Source organism: Nycticebus coucang, chromosome 2, assembly GCF_027406575.1.
Source record: "Nycticebus coucang isolate mNycCou1 chromosome 2, mNycCou1.pri, whole genome shotgun sequence".
NCBI classification, from domain to species: domain Eukaryota; kingdom Metazoa; phylum Chordata; class Mammalia; order Primates; family Lorisidae; genus Nycticebus; species Nycticebus coucang.
This window is the reverse complement of record NC_069781.1, coordinates 183,082,475-183,097,938: the sequence shown is the minus strand read 5'-3', so window position 1 is coordinate 183,097,938 and position 15,464 is coordinate 183,082,475. Positions and strand designations below refer to the sequence as shown.

Sequence of the window (15,464 nt, the reverse complement as noted above, 5' to 3'; positions counted from 1 at the left end):
ATGGGGGAAGAGCAGGCTGAGCCCCCACACAGAGTCCAGGTGCATAGATCCCCCAGGCCCAGTGGTGCCTCTGGAAGCCTTTCCACGTAGAGCAGGGGAGCCATAGGATGCCCTAACACGTGGGCACTCTGGAATATTTAGGGCAGGATTGCGGCTGTTAGAGAATTTTAAAATCGATCTGTTCATAGGTACTAAATCCCATCAGGTGGTTCTCAGGGTGGGGGTGCACCACTTTCACGGCCCTGGCTGCCCTCGCTCAATTCCTCTTCTGTAGAGAGTCAGGAGAGATGTGGACAGAGGCACACAGCACTCGGACATGTTCCTGCTGAGGCCCGCGGAGGGCAGAGAAGGTACTGGCACCGCGTCTGGTCAGATGGCTGGTCTGCTACTGCTGCGCGGGCTCAGCCGTGAGCAGAGGCTCTGCCTTGCTGTTGCCTGTGGGGGTGGGGGTTGCGAGTGGCCCCCCCACGCTGCCTGGAGTGGCTGCTTCCAGACAGGGCAGAGGTGGGGGACTGGGCCTTGCCGGATATGCTCAGGCTTGCATGGAGCATCTGCCTGTCTGCGACCCGGTAGCAGGTGGTGGATGCTGGACACAGCGGCCCCACGTTCCTTTGCAGCAGTCAGTGCTGCCCATGGAGGCACACACTGGAGGCAGTGTCCCCTCTGAGGCTCCTGGTTGTCCCCAGAAGGGTTTCTGGAACTCTCTGTGGAAAACCAGTCTCTGGCCTGAGTCTCCAGATACACTTGGAACTATAGGTGACAGGGGCTCACTATCGGGATACGGCTGGGCCTGGGCTCAGGGCTGCCCAGCCAAGCCAGCACTTGCTTGTTAACAGGAGTTTCAGGAATTCTTCAGGAGCATTATTTCTTTGGGGCCTTTTAAAACACTGCTGTGAGCCTGTTTATGGGGCAGCCTAGTGCGGCCCTGCTGAGGGTTCAGGCTGAGTCAGCCGCCCTCACTGCCCTCCACAAGTGGCCTGCGGCGTGTCCCGTGTCCTGAGTTGGGGTTGGCACTGGGAGATGAGCTGCAGATTGGCAGTGGCCGCTCCAAAGACCCCTGAAGTTGCAGAAGCCTCAGGTGTGTGCAGTGTGTGGGGGTGAAAGCCAGGGGCGCTACTCTTATCATGGCCTTGGTGTCCCCTGCTCCGTGTGGGAGCTGAGGGAGAAGCTGCGTCCAAGGCACTGGTATGACTTGCAGCACGTTCTTCACCTCCCTGGGGAAGAGGGTGGCTGTGCAAATTTTTTTATCCTCTTTTTTGGTCAAATTCCTCAAGTTAAGGCATCAGAAATGTTTCATGCCCAAGCATGGAGTATCAGGAGGCTTCTCCACATGATACATGCTGTGGCGGGTGAGCGGGCAGGGACCAGGGGTATGGGCCAGCAGCCCAGGGTCCTGAGGCTGGACCTTGCTCCTGGCAGTGTGGCCCTGAGCCTGCACACTCAGCTCCTCAACCCCAGGAAGAAGACACCGTGCAAGGTGCACAAGGAACGGGTCTGGCCTCCCACGGTGTGCCTGTGCTGGGGTTGCCCTGCGTGTGGTGCACGTGGAGGGTGTGAGGAAGGTTAGCGCACGTGGCATCAGGAGGGTTAACTCAGTGTGTGTCAGGTGTTGGTTTGGTTTTTCTGGGTGCCTGTGGTGTCTTTTATTCACAGCCTGGTATTTTTCATTCTGTCGCCAAGGGAACCTGGAGGTCCTCAGCCATCCACCACCAGCTCTCAGGGTTCCTCGTCCTCACCCCCACCCCCCTTTTCTGTTCTCCTCTGACAGGCAAATGGGAGTGGTCTCGGGTCAGCCCTGCCGGCGTGAAGCCCACTCCAAGGTCTGGGTTTTCGGTGGCCATGGCCCCAAATCACCAAACACTGCTCTTTGGGGGTGTCCGTGATGAGGAGGATGAGGAGAGCCTGGAGGGTGACTTCTTCAATGATCTGTATTTCTATGATGCCACCAGGAACCGCTGGTTCGCAGCACAGCTAAAGGTAGAGGTGACTTGGGCGAGTCTGGGCTGTGGTGCCCATGTGGATGGGTGTGGCTCCTACGTGAAGCCCGGTGCCCCTTTGCCTCCCTCCGAGCGTGGTGGCTAGGCTTCTGGAGCCTTTGGTGCTGGTATCTTGGCCTGACAATGGCATTCACTGGCCCATGGCGAGATGCCTAAGGCCTCCTGGCTCTTGGGTCTGTGCCCCTGCTTCCTGCTGCCTTCCTGTCCTGTGAGCATAGCTGCTGACCAGGGGCCAGCCTGGGGTGGGCAGGGCAGTGGGCAGTCTCAGGAGTGGAATTTCATCAGCTTTGGGGTGCACGTGAGTTTGCCAGGCCCAGAAACAACCCTGCAGTTGAGGGTGGGGGCCACTGTGGTAAAGACAGCCTTTGTTGCAGCATTTTGCCCCATGGGGAGATGCAAGGGTTCCATTCTGCACTCAGGTCTCCTCAGTTCTTCAGTGTTAGCAGGAGTCACTCTAGGGCTGGGCCGTGCAGGTTTCTCCCTGGAGGCTTCGTGGGGCATGGATCCCCAGGAGATGGTTGGCAGTGCAGCTCCCAGACTGGCCTCGGGGCTCCTTTATACTCTCAAGAGCTGCTGTGGTCTCAGAAGTAGGTCTTAGAAGCCCAGAGTTGAATCTGCCTGGGTTGATCTGGAGGTGGTTGTGGTTAGAGCAGTCGAAATCATGGCAGCTGTTATTTTGTGAGACAGCAGCATTCTGCAAGAAGATGAGCGGTGGTGGCGGGAGGGTGCAGCTGCCCTGAGACCTGGTACTGACAGCCCCGTGTCTGGGCCTGGTGTCTCTGTGCCAGCTCAGACTGTGAACCTGAGCGTGGGAGCCACAGGAGTCATCCTGGCGCCCCCAGGCCCTCTCAGAGCTGACACTTGGCACACTGGGCTTTCCAGATGAGCTCACCCTCCGTCAGCACAGTGCTCTGGGTGGCCTCGTCCCTGGCTCCTGGCGCAGAGCACTGCCTGCCAGTGAGGGCCAGTGGGGTGCTCCCCCCAGCCCAGAGGTGAGGCAGATCCACATCGCTGCCTGTGTGGTGGGCAGCCGCAGGGCACTCGGCCCATTTTCCTCAGTCATGCACTCCCTGTGTCCAGCCTGTCCACAGAGCCAGGCCTTGCAGATGAGGCAGCACTGTCCCTACCCCATCACAGCTCTGTTCTGTTCCCCCTTCTGTTAAAGGGACCCAGGATAGGGAAGAGACATCGCCGGCGGGGCAGGAAGGCTGGGCCTGCAGAAGCCGACGAGCTGACATGTGGGGCAGCCAGCATGCTGCCCCTAGAGGTGGTCACAGAGGTGGCATCGGAGGACGGGACAGTGGTCACCATCAAGCAGGTGCTCAGCAACCCACAGCCCTCTGGACAGTCCCTGCCTAAGAATGAAGACAGTCCTGAGGAAGCCAGCGGCCCTGTGGTGGAGCCGAGCCCGCGCTCCAACGCCATGCTGGCAGTGAAGCACGGGGTGCTGTATGTCTACGGGGGCATGTTTGAGGCAGGAGACCGCCAGGTCACCCTCAGCGACTTGTACTGCCTCGACCTGCACAAGATGGAGGAATGGAAGGCTTTGGTGGAAATGGACCCAGGTGAGGGGGTAGGGGTACCCTACTCAGGTCAAGTCTGTGTGGCATTTGGGTCACTCACAAGCCCCCCACGCTACTCAGATCCACCCCTGCTAATGACCCCTGCCGGGGATCATGCCCCCCTCTGTGGCCAGATTGGCACTGGCATGACCCCTCCTGCCCGTCCCCCACCCTCACTTATCCCTGCTTCTGCCCCTCTCTGGTCCAGGCTCCTTTGGTCCCAGCTTATGCAGGTTGCTGCTAGACTCAAGACACTGCTCATTTCTTTAAAGATCTGAGAGTAAAACTAAAGCCAGATCCACATATTTGGGGAAAGGTGTCAAACTACAGCTGTAAGATGTTCACTGTTTTGCAGGAGTGGCCACCAGTGGACCACGGCTGCCCCATGACGGCAGGTGCCCAGCCAGCTGCTCCCTTAGGGGTGGACTGTGCTGCTGCCCATTTGGGATCTCTGTTTTAAGCTCCTGGGAAATAGTCTGCTTTCTTTGCTGATCCAAAGGCATTCAAGGCGGGAGAGTTAGATTTCTTCTCAGCTGAGTGAGAACATGGAATCCTCTGAGGAAGTGGTCCCCTGGCGTGTGGTCCCCCAGTGCATACTCCCCTGGTGTGAATATGTGCTCTACTTTTGAAGACACTCAGGAGTGGCTAGAAGAGGAGACAGACTCTGGTGAGGACAGCGACCAGGCCGAGAGTGGGGAGGAGGACAGCTCGGAGGACAGCAGCGCTGAGGATGGAGGTGAGCAGGTGCGGGGAGCCAGGCATACGTCAGATCACAAGCCTCTTCCCTCCTAAGGGTAAAGAAAGATTTCACATTTTTATGAGATTTTTATTAGAACTGGCTGTAGTTTATGGATGTTTTGAGGCAAACGAAAGCTTCCAAGAATTCTGGGTGCCCAAGCAGCTATGGGCAGCAGTTCGTTCATTCAATGAAGGCTCTTGGTCAAGTTGTAATACCCATAAGCCCAGCACCATCTCCTCACAGTCCACCCAGGCCTCCCTCTCAGCTGAATGTGCTGCTTTCTCCTTCCCTCCTCCTCCCATGTGGAAGGAGCACCCAGCAGCAGCACCTGGCGAGCAGTTTGCTGACTACCTGCCCAGGATGGAGGGACACTGGGTGAAGCTGGCCCGGGACAGCATGGGGCCCTACGCACAGGAGCGTGAGGTGCTGAGTGCAGCCCAGGCCACGATGAAGGCTTTCTTTGATTCTTACAAGACTCTGTGCAAGGCTGTGTGGGGTGTTGCGTGCAGCCGATGCCCTCGGCTTTGTGGTGTCTAAATAAATCGGACTTGAAAGGAGCCCTTTGCGCAGCTGTCCCTCTGCAGCCACGTGCCCGTGGTCTGGCGAGGCTCTGTCTCTCCCTGCGCGGCTTTCCCTCTGTAGCCCCATGCCTGTGGTCTGGCAAGGCTCTGTGTCCTTCACAGGTCTCTGTGCCAGGGCAGGGCTTGGGGGACACCTAGACATGAGGAAAAACCTCGAAGACGAGCCTCAGAAAGCACTGTCTGTTCCAGGACTCCTGCGGTGTGCTGAGTCTTATGGATTTTTTCCTTCAGCACAAGAAGAATGTCTGGTTACCTACATCTCTTGGATGTCTGAGCATTGTCCAGAGCAGCCGTGGCTGTCTCGTGCACACGCTCCCAGTTCTCTTGAAGGGGAAACTCCTGCTGGCTCGGGCCGTGGGTCTGGTGACAGAGTGTGATGTCTCAGGGCCCTGAGCTCAGCACCCCTCACCATGCCTCACCGCAACGTGGCCTGGCAGGAGGGGGGCCATCCTGCTTTCTCCTCTCTGAGCTTACGGCTGGTGTTTGCAGAACGGGTAGAAGGGGGAAAACCCCAGGGCACCAGCTCCTGGGCCCCCCAGTGTTCGTCCAGGGCTGTCTGGGCCCAGGGTCGTGGGTCCCTCGCTGTGACGTTCGGTGTGCTAACTGGTGCCTGCTCCGGGTCAGTGACAGGAAACCAGCTTTCATTTGTATAATTGGGGCCAAAGTTGGACTTTAGATTCACATTCACACCTGGTGCAGTTTTTGCCCTGTTCCTCTTAAAGACCTGGAACACAGGAATGTGAGATTTTGGGTTTTCTGTAGCGCCTGGCAGAGTCTCTGTCACTGCACTCGTGACCTGGCTATCCACAGAAGGGTAGGCGTCCCTGCCTCCTGGCAGTGCAGACCTTGGGCTGGCTCGATGAGAAAGGGCACAAGAGGCCAGCTTGGTAGAGCGTCTCCTACTCCTCATGGCACTGGGCTGGCCCAGAGAGAACCAGTGTCTTCTTGGGCAGAAGTGGACAAGCAGCTTCTCTGGGCCCATCTCTGGGTGCAGGGCCTCTCCTGTGGGCAGTGGGCACATAGGGAGCTCCCGTGTGCATAGCAGCTGTCTGGAGGCCTAAGTGGGCAATAGCAGAGTGGGATTCTGCAGGGCAGCCTGGTCCGTGTGGCCTTACTTAAGGCCTCTCCCAACCTGGCTTGAGGGCTGGTCAGGAGGTGGTGGCTTTGGTGTGACCCGTGCAGCTGCATACCCCTCCCTCTAGACGTAGTGTTGGCAGTGCCCATGGGAGCCACCAGTTGTTAGGGAGGCAGCACTGGCCGTCTGGTCCGTGGGGGACGGCAGTTAGAGGATCACGCTCTGGCTTTAGCATCATGGTAGTTCTGTTTTTTTTTTTTTTTTTTGAGACAGAGTCTCACTGTTGCCCTGGGTAGAGTGCCGTGGCATCACTGCTCATAGCAACCTCACACTCTTGGGCTTAAGCGATTCTCTTGCCTCAGCATCCCAAGAAGCAGAGACTACTGGCACCCGCCACAGTGCCTGGCTGTTTTTTTTTGTTGCAGTTGTCGTTTAGCAGGCCTGGGCCAGGTTTGAACCCACCAGCCCCCGTGTATGTGGCCAGCACCCTACCCACTGAGCTACGGGCACTGAGCCTGTGTTTTCTTTTATGTGCTGGGCAGCTCGGGGCTTTTCGTGACATTCTGCGCTGGCTGGAAGGTCCTCAAGGCCAGGAAGCCACGTGAAGGCAGCAGAGACCCCGGGCAGGCAGCCTGACCAAGACTGCCCTGCCCTGCCCTGCCACACCCTTGTGCGGAGACACACACCAGGCTGTGCAGCAGCCACATCCTTTCCCCTCTTGCTCTGTAGGACATGCTGCGAGGTCTGGGTGGCTGCGGCACGGGTGTCTCTGTAGGACGTGCTGCGAGGTCTGGGTGGCCGCGGCACGGGTGTCTCTGTAGGACGTGCTGCGAGGTCTGGGTGGCCGCGGCACGGGTGTCTCTGTAGGACGTGCTGCGAGGTCTGGGTGGCCGCGGCACGGGTGTCTCTGTAGGATGTGCTGCGAGGTCTGGGTGGCCGCGGCACGGGTGTCTCTGTAGGACGTGCTGCGAGGTCTGGGTGGCTGCGGCACGGGTGTCTCTGTAGGATGTGCTGCGAGGTCTGGGTGGCCGCGGCACGGGTGTCTCTGTAGGACGTGCTGCGAGGTCTGGGTGGCTGCGGCACGGGTGTCTCTGTAGGACGTGCTGTGAGGTCTGGGTGGCTGTGGAGTGAGTGTCTCATGTTTCTCTGAGAGGAGCCTGTCACTAGTTGGGGATTGAATCAACCAAGCCCCAAAGAAACACCCACACTGCTGGACAGGCTGCAATCGGGGGGCGGGTAGCGGGGGCCTGAGGGTGGCTTAGAGGCTGTGGCATCTTGGCTTATGTCGGGCTGAACAAAACTTAAGGACCCACCAGGTGCACTGGGCGATGCTAAGATGTGGCAGTAATGTTCACTGCAACTAGATGCCTTCTCAATTTCTACTGAATTGGTAGAAGCAGGAAGTCATTGTCTAAGTGACAGTCATTGAGGGACCAGAAACTGGAAGAAGCCTATTGGCAAAAGGTCCCTCTCCAGCAGGGAGCTCAGGGGCCTATGCTGGAGGTGCAGTTGCCGTGTGGACCGCACGGGGAGGTGGCAGCACGGTACGGCTGGTGGCTTTCATCAGAGGAGCTGGTCTGGTGAGGTGACAGACGCTTGAAGGACAAATGACAAGCTCTGGTGTGTGGTGTGGGTTGCCATCTGTCCCTTAGCTCCATGTGTGCTGAAGGAACGTTCTGCTTTCCCAGGTAGCATAGAATCAGACGACAAACCATGTGGAGGCCACAAGTCACTAGAGCCGTCTTGTGGTCTTGGCCCCGCCAGCTCCTCAGTGGAGGCCATAGCCGTCCCCTAACTATTCTGTGAGAGCTGTGGCAGTGCCAGCCAACTCCAGGCCTCATCTGGTCATCAGCAGACCCCCAGGGAGGCCAGGCTCTGGCTGTGGCAGCAGATGGGCACAGTGCAGGGGCTTGGGCGGCCTAGGCCTCCACGAGTCCCACACTGGCCTCTCCTCTTCTTGTCTCCACCCTCAGTCCCCTGAGCCCCACCAAATGCAGAGACGCAGAGAGCCCCTGGCAGGTCTCAGGCGGCACTGAGGCAGGAAAAGCATGAGCTTCTGGAAGGAGGTACTGGGTGGATGACCCCATGAATGTAGACGTTTAAGAGAATGAAGATAAATTACAAAAGGCCATATTCTGAGGTCCTCATGGCCAGCACCTGCCCCTGTGGGTCATTCTGTGTCCCCCCCATCTCCTCACCAGGGCTGCGACACAGGGAGATTCCCTGTTCCGAGCGAGGAGCCATGCTCCCCGGGCGAGGGGACAGACCCTGTGGTAGCTCAGACGGCGCTGGCGTGGGGTGCTGGGGACTTGATTCCGGGTTTGCATCCACCAGGCACGTCCTGCCCAGCAGTGCCAGCCTCACAGACATGGCTGCGTGACACGTGCTCCATTTCCTAAAAGGAACCTGCATTTATCCATCTCTCAATTCTGACAATAAAGGAACTTCCAGCAAAGACATCGATTATAGTGAATGAGACAAAACAAGTTCTGTAAAATTTAAATGATGTTTATTACATAAAAAGAGCAGAATTTTTCTTTAATCTCCAGTGATCCTTTGCTCTCAGATAGTAAAACATAATGTAATGGTATGATTTGAACAATTTACATTCATTAAGGAAAATGGTTTTCATTTTTAAATAACCAAGCACTTTTCCAGCCAAAAGAGAAATGGTCAAGGTAACTTTTTTTAGCAACTCCATTGATGAGAGTCAGAACACAGTCAACATTCCCTTTTTGTCAACGCACACAAAGTGACAGCACTGGGTCCGCACACACTTGATGTGCACCAGGAACACGTCTGCGGACAGGAAAGGCAGAAGGAGACCCTCCTGTGTCAGAATCCAGAGCAGCTCCTACCCCAGGGTCAGTCGTCTGCCGTCCAGAGTGAGGCTACTTTCCCACCTTGCTCCTGGGGTTCTGCAGGAGCCACTACAGGATGGGGAGTGTGTAGGTGAGCAGAGTCCAGGTAGACAGGGCAGGGCTAGCTCAGCGTCCCCGAGAAGATGGCCATCAGTGGGTATTTGTTTGGAAACTGCTGGGTGTCCCTGGGCATACTGATCTCTGCTTCTAACTGTGGTGGTGCGGATGTCACCCCGGGTCCTGTGTTCTGCCTTCCACCTGGCCCTGCTGTCTGAGGAGCCCCTGGGATGGCAGGGCTGGGCCGCCCTGCGGACCAGTACCTGTCTGTTGTCACGTGTCTGGGTGACAGTCTAGGAAGGGGATGGAGCCCACTGCAGTGACAACTCTTGTCTGCTGGGCACACAGTCCTACAGGAAGCTCTGGGGTGGGAAGTCTGTCCTGATCTCAGGGACAGTGCTTGTGGTGGGCGAGGGGTGCACATGGTGTAACCTGAGCCCTGTGTCCTTGTGGTGCAGACACTCATGGGATGGGCAGCCAGTGGTGTGCACATACAGGACAGGTGGGCACTCTGGTGACTCAAGCAGGTGGCCTAGTGCACAGGGAGTGGGTGGGAGCAGGTGCCTGAGTGAGGTAGGTGAGGAGGGTTGCTGCCCCTGCCTCGCCTGCTGTGCCAGGCCCTGGAACCCCAGACATGCACCTGTCACCCTGTGTGGCTGCTTGTATCTGAGGTTCAGGACTCGCTGGAATAAGACACAGTGGTCCCCTTCAGATCCTGAGTATTTCGCCTTTGGGTTTTCAAATTCCAGAAAACGGTGCTAATGTTTTGAAGAACATTTGACTATCTCAGGGTTTCACCTGTTCCTGGGCACCAAACCTTCCCGTCAGGCATCAGGGAGGGGTCCTGCCCCTCCAAGCACTGGGGCCCCCTTCCTTCCTTCCGTGTCGCACAGGGAAGGGCAAAGGCAACTTCACTTTTTTTTGGTAAGGCTGGGTTGGGGACGCTACTTAGCACCTCAGCACAGACCACCTTCTGGCTTTGCTGACTGTGTCCCCTGAGCTGACATGGGTGCTTGGGCCCAATCTCGTTCCCTTTATCTGGAGTCTTGATTAGAGATGCTTTATAAAAGCCCAGCCAGCTGTGCCTGCACTGCCAATGGGTTGAAGGAAAAGGAGTAACACGGTGCAGCAGTGGGGACAGAAGTCTGAAGCAGGCACCTTACGCTACGTTTGAGATCAAAGGTGAGAAGCGTTGGAAGACAGACTTGGGGCCAGTCCCAGGAGCTGGGCTTAGTCTAGAAGAGAGAAGGCCCTTCACCCCATGACGGTGAGTGTATGTTTTCTGCACATATGAAAATGAAATGCGTGACTGTCAGAGTTGCCTGAGAGAGGTTGGAGGTGTGAGTCTGACCAGCGCAGGAGGCCACGTGGGGACCTGAGTGATACTGGTGCTGACTCAGGATGTTGGGAAGTCTTCAAAGGGTAAGAGCCCCTTCTAGGAAAGTGTGGGGAATGTTTCGTCTGTCCTGTCCCCCCTTGCGCTTTAGGTGGGGAAGTTTTCTGGCACTCAGCGATAGCCCTTTGTGAGCAGGAACCCGCAGGAAGGTGAGCGGGAAGCACATGGAGTGGCCTGTGGATGCCCATGATGAGGACTGGTCCTGCCACACAGCGATCTGGGTCTCCGGGTCTCGTGCATGTGGGGGTCAGGGGGGTGGCTGTGGTGTCGTCATCTATCACCTGCATGCTGGAGCTGCCGCAGGGCAGAGCGTGTGCGTGTGAGTTGAGGCTGGGCTCCGGGGCTGCTCCTCCCTCTCTGCAAAGGACTTGAGGAACAGCCATTGTGTTTCTGCGGCCACATGGGGTTTTTCACCATCACTTTTTTGGTTTGTAACCGAGTGCCTGGCTCCATCTGTATGCTGAAGACTAGTGTCCAGGAGGGGACGGGAAGACATGTTCAGGCGTTGGAGAATCAGATTCCAGTACAGAGATTCCGCAAGACCTGAGGGCCTATGTGCAGTTGATAGGTGTGAGGAGGGGCAGGCCTGGGTGGCGAGTGATTTGTCCTGTCCCTTGGGGGTCCCTTGCTTTCTCCCTGCTTCCAGAGTGCACAGCTAAGGTGTGGGAACAGCTGTCAGGAGGGCAGTAAGGCTGCTCTGCACAAGGGCCAACTCGTGCTGTCCCACCACAGCACCTCGCTGTCCTCGTCCTGGAGCTTAGTGCCATGTGTCCCAGAGGACCAACTTGTGTACCTTTTAGGGAAGGGCTCTGGACAGGTGGGATGGCAAGGTGACCGCGTCAGCTGCTGGCAGGGTCCTGAGAGGCAGCCTCAATCCCCTGGAGATGAGAGGTTTGCTTCCTGGACTCTCCCAAACCCACAGTACTTCTGTCCTGACTAAACCCACTCGGAATTTACTGGAGAGATGGCCTTGCCCCCAGGGTTGTCTCATTGGCAGTAGACAAGCTCCTCCGGCACGAAACCGCCCGCACTTCTGCTCCACACTCGCGTTCTGTGGGGCTGCGTGTGTGTCTGGTGTATCCGTGTCAGCACTCGGCCCTTCCATGTCTCTCTAACCCGTACAGAGCTGCAAACAGAAGTACAAAGCACACGCCCCAGCACAGCGGATTCTTAGAGCTGCAAAGAGCAGGAATCTTTATTTGGTTCACTTCAGGGCTGCAGCAACCACTTGATATTAAAAAAGAGGAACGGAAAAGTAAGATGTACAAAAAGATGTCATATCCCCTTAGAAAGCGACATTCAGGAACGCGCTGTGTGCCCACCACTCGACCCTCTCCTCTGTCCCCAGACCAGACTGTGAGAAGGACCGGGGAGTGGGAGGGCTGGGTGAACGTATAACGGAAAACAGTAAAACTGAATTTAACTGGAACATGCTCTAATCTTTAGTTTATTTCTGGTTAAAAATATAGCAATCCAGTGCAGTGTAGTAAAGAAATCTGCTCGAAAGGCAGCAGAGGACAGCTAAACGTAAGCAAAGCAAGGCAGAGTCCATGAGACGGCTGCACCCAGAAAGCGGGATGAGAGTCACGGACACCCCCCACCCCCGGCACAAGCACAGGGTGTCCTGTGATGGGCGTGCCGAGTCCCCCCGACACGTCCATGCACACGAGGACCGGGGCCTCGGGCACTCGGACATCCTGGCAAACTTTGTACTTTTGAGTGATGGGACGACCCTGGTGAAGAAGGCAGAAACATGAGGAACCTGTTTTTGTTTGACTGAAACAAGTCACATTGTACATTTTGCAGGGGGGTGGAGGTTGGATATGCTACAGATTCTCAGAAATTTTCAGCCAGCTTCTTGTCCAGGGCCCAGACCCACCCTGGGGCAGCATAGAGCATCTGAAAGGGGAATGCATGTCTGTTAGGGGACCAAGCAGGTACAGACATGGGAACCCCTTGAGGTCAGTGGCAGCCAGAGGAGATGTCCTCTGGGCCCTTACTGCCAGGGACGAGTCTGCCTGCACGCTCTGCACACGGCCCCATCCCGTCAGGTCATAGTCGGCCTCTGACCCCTCTGGGTCTGGTGGGGGAAATGGCAGAAGAAATAAGGACTTAGCTTAAGACTTGGGGGGGTGTCGGCTTCTCCAGGGAGGCCAGGCAGTGCTGTGTGGTGGGGAGAGAGGAGGAGGCGTCTCTTCCTCAGGCAGGGCAGGTTGCCTGCTGGGTAGGACCCTCCCCACCCCGTCACCAGGCCATTCCAGACAGGAGCAGCAGAGGATTTTGGCCTCTGTGTGAGGGTCCAGCCGCAGCTGCCTCCCCCTTGCCGGGCACGGCCGGGTACACATTCCGAGGGCCCTCCTACCCCCCATGGGGAAGTGTGATGATGGTGACACGATATTCTTTCTTGCCGTTGATCTGCCGGACCCCCCCTCTCCCCCCCTCCCGTCGAGCTGGGGGTCTGCGTGCTGGCCTCCTCCTGCCATGCCACACAGCAGAGTGTTAAGCAAAGAATTTTGGCTGAAATCCAAAAAACGTTACCCAGAAAAAAAGGCAAACTGTGAGTAATACCCAATCTTGTTCTTCTCCGAAGAGACTTGGAAGTTGTTGGCCCATCTGAGTTACGAGCTGTCCTTTCTGTCGGTTTGCTGTTGATGTGCCCCTTTGTACACAGCAGTCTTGCTGTTGCAGCCCCCTCCTCAGATGAAAAAGTTAATAAACAGAATGGCAACTCCGATGTTCAGCAGGATCACCATGACGACCAGGATGGGTGCCGAGCCCTGGAAGAGGAGAAGGCAGCCGTGTTCATGGACACACCTCACACCCCTCTCCACCACAACACAGAGGACCAGTCCTCATCAGAACACCTCTGCAGAGTGGGAGCCCTGAGTGTTGTCCTCGGGGAGTATGTGTCCCCCTTGCTCCTAAGTCTGAAGTCTTAGAATTCTTGTGGCTTTGAAAACTTAGCTCAGTGCCTCCTGGAAAGAAGGGCCTGGGCCAGGTGAGTAGCTCACACCTGTGATCCTAGCACTCTGGGAGACCAAGGGTGGATTGCTTGAGCTCAGGGGTTCAAGGCCAGCTTGAGCAAAAGCAAGACCTTGTCTCTACTGAAAATAGAAAAACTGAGGCGAGAGAATCACTTGATCCAAGAGTTGGAGGTTGCGGTGAGGTACGGTGACGCCATGGCACTCTACCCAGGGTGATAGCTTGAGAGACTATCTCAAAAAAAAAAAAAAAAGCCTAGGCCTGAGTGGATGTCCCAAATCCCACTTTGTCTGCAATTGGCAGGAGCCTGCAGCTCCACAGGACAGACACTCTGGAGCTTATAGGTTGGAATCTCAGGAGCGCCCACATGGCTGCCACAGCCAGCATCAGATGTGGGCCTCAGTTCTGCACACGCACCTTCCCCTGCAGAGTCCTGTAGACGGACGTGTACCTGGATAGCTGTGTGCTGTGAGCCAACTCCTACTGTGGCCACCACCCCTGAGAGCTTCCATGGTGACCTCTCGTGGTAGGAAGGGAAGTGCCTTCCAGTAGTGTGTGGCACGGGTGCTGGTCCCTCTGGGTGGGCCCCAGGCGGGGGTGCTAGATGCTCCACCCGTGGAAAAGCTTTTCTGCTGCTGCCCACCTCCCCAGTTCCCTAGCTGGCTAGAAGGTGTGCGCAGGACAGGTGGGCCCCCCCCACTTCCCAGAAGCAGAGGCATCCTGCTGCTGCACCTGGTGTAGATGCTCTTGCGGGTGTAGACAGCCAGGGCTTGTCTTCTGCCCTGCCCCACCACAGACTGGTTTCATAAGGCCCTTTATGGTCAGATTCCAGACACGATGGAGGCTGGCTTTCCCATACTAAGCAGCTCTACATGGCTTCAAGTGAGTCCTGTTTGAACTTGCAGTGAGAAGCCAGTGACAGTGACACTGGAGAGTCCCCAAAGTCAGCCAGAATTGTTATGTGGACCACCACATGCCCAGTGGTTCCACCCAGACTCCCCTAAATGTCCCTAACACGACTCAACTGCCAGAAAGGGGAAAAGAACTGAAGTCCACCCACAGGTAAGTGGACAGCCCACATGTGCTCTACGTGTTGCTCTGATGACGTGGACAAACCTGAGAACGTGGTGTGTGTGAAAGCAGCAGGCACAGAAACCACGTGTGGGATGACACCACTCAGGCGTGTCCCAAAAGGGTGGGTGGCTACGGGGTGGGCTGTGACTGCTAGGTGCTGTGAGGCTGCATAGCTATGGTACTCTGAAGACCCCTGAACTGTGTGTACTTCAGACAAGCAAATTGTGTAGTGCAAGAAATCTCAGTAAAGCCAGTGCCTAAAGAGGGGGCTCTGAGGATGAAGCGGTTGCTTACTACAGGTCACAGTACCTGAGTTGCAGTTCCAGGGCTGATCTCAGGATGGAAATGGGGACGCAGCACCACCGCGCACAATCCCTCCTGGGGCACCTTGGCCCTTGAGGGGGCAGCCTCCTTCCTGCCTGCCTTCCTACCCACCAGCCCACGGGTCCTCCTCCTGGCCTGTGTCCTGGCCGAGTACCACCACCTAGTGATACCTAAGGTCCCATCCCCATTCCACAGGATGTTCTGACCTAGCTGCCACACCACTGCCATCCAGTTCCCAGGGCCTTGTCGCCAGCCAGGGCAGGGCTTCCTTAGACTGCATGTGACAATGACCAACACTGAGGGACCCCGTGCCCAGCCTGGGCTGGCATCTGTACATTTGGACCTAATGACAACCTGGTGAGTCACTGAGGGTGCTGGCACTGTGAACAGGACAACGCTCACTAAGACTGGCAGCTGGGCCTGCCCATCCCTTGAAATCGTGCCCCCTGCTTGCTCTGCACCCTGACTGCAGGGCCGCCTGCTGACTGCCCACCTGCCCAGCCTGTGTCCTGGGCATTGCCATCCCTGGGCTCAGTGTCTCCTGTGCTGGGTTCCTTCTCAGCTGAACAAAGGCACAGCTTAAAAAACAAAGCTTGCTCAAAAGCACAGGGACTTTGAACTGTCCCCCACATCTCCCGAGGACTCAGCGGAAGGAAGAAGGTCCACAGATAGCCAGGCCCAACCTCTCACTGCCCTCCCAGATCAGCAGTCACCTGAGGCTGATGGGAAGGCAGCTGCGGCAGTGCTGAGGGGGCCTCTTATTGATGGGCCACGGCAGCCTTATGCAGGGGCCTTCAGGAGTGCAGGGCACAGTGA

The 15,464-nt window shown here is 56.8% G+C and overlaps 2 protein-coding genes across 11 annotated transcripts in view; one reads left to right on the top strand and one right to left on the bottom strand.

Annotated features, from left to right (window-relative positions):
• Positions 1-4,913, top strand: part of KLHDC4 (kelch domain containing 4) — a 38,067-nt gene extending 33,154 nt beyond the window's left edge. For 5 of the 10 annotated variants that reach the window (XM_053554563.1, XM_053554554.1, XM_053554571.1 and 2 more), the window contains 4 exons: positions 275-350; positions 1,769-1,977; positions 3,163-3,562; positions 4,191-4,351. In XM_053554563.1, coding sequence (XP_053410538.1) covers positions 275-350; positions 1,769-1,977; positions 3,163-3,562; positions 4,191-4,351 — 846 coding nt within the window. Of the gene's footprint in view, positions 1-274; positions 351-1,768; positions 1,978-3,162; positions 3,563-3,914 lie in introns of all 10 variants that reach the window. The other 5 variants (XM_053554599.1, XM_053554531.1, XM_053554520.1 and 2 more) reach the window with 5 other exon arrangements.
• Positions 4,914-9,518: 4,605 nt separating this feature from the next.
• JPH3 (junctophilin 3) overlaps positions 9,519-15,464 on the bottom strand; it is a 47,403-nt gene continuing 41,457 nt past the window's right edge. Inside the window, exon 5 of the mRNA XM_053554442.1 lies at positions 9,519-13,045. Coding sequence (XP_053410417.1) covers positions 12,965-13,045 — 81 coding nt within the window. The 3' untranslated portion in view covers positions 9,519-12,964. The remainder of the gene's footprint in view (positions 13,046-15,464) is intronic.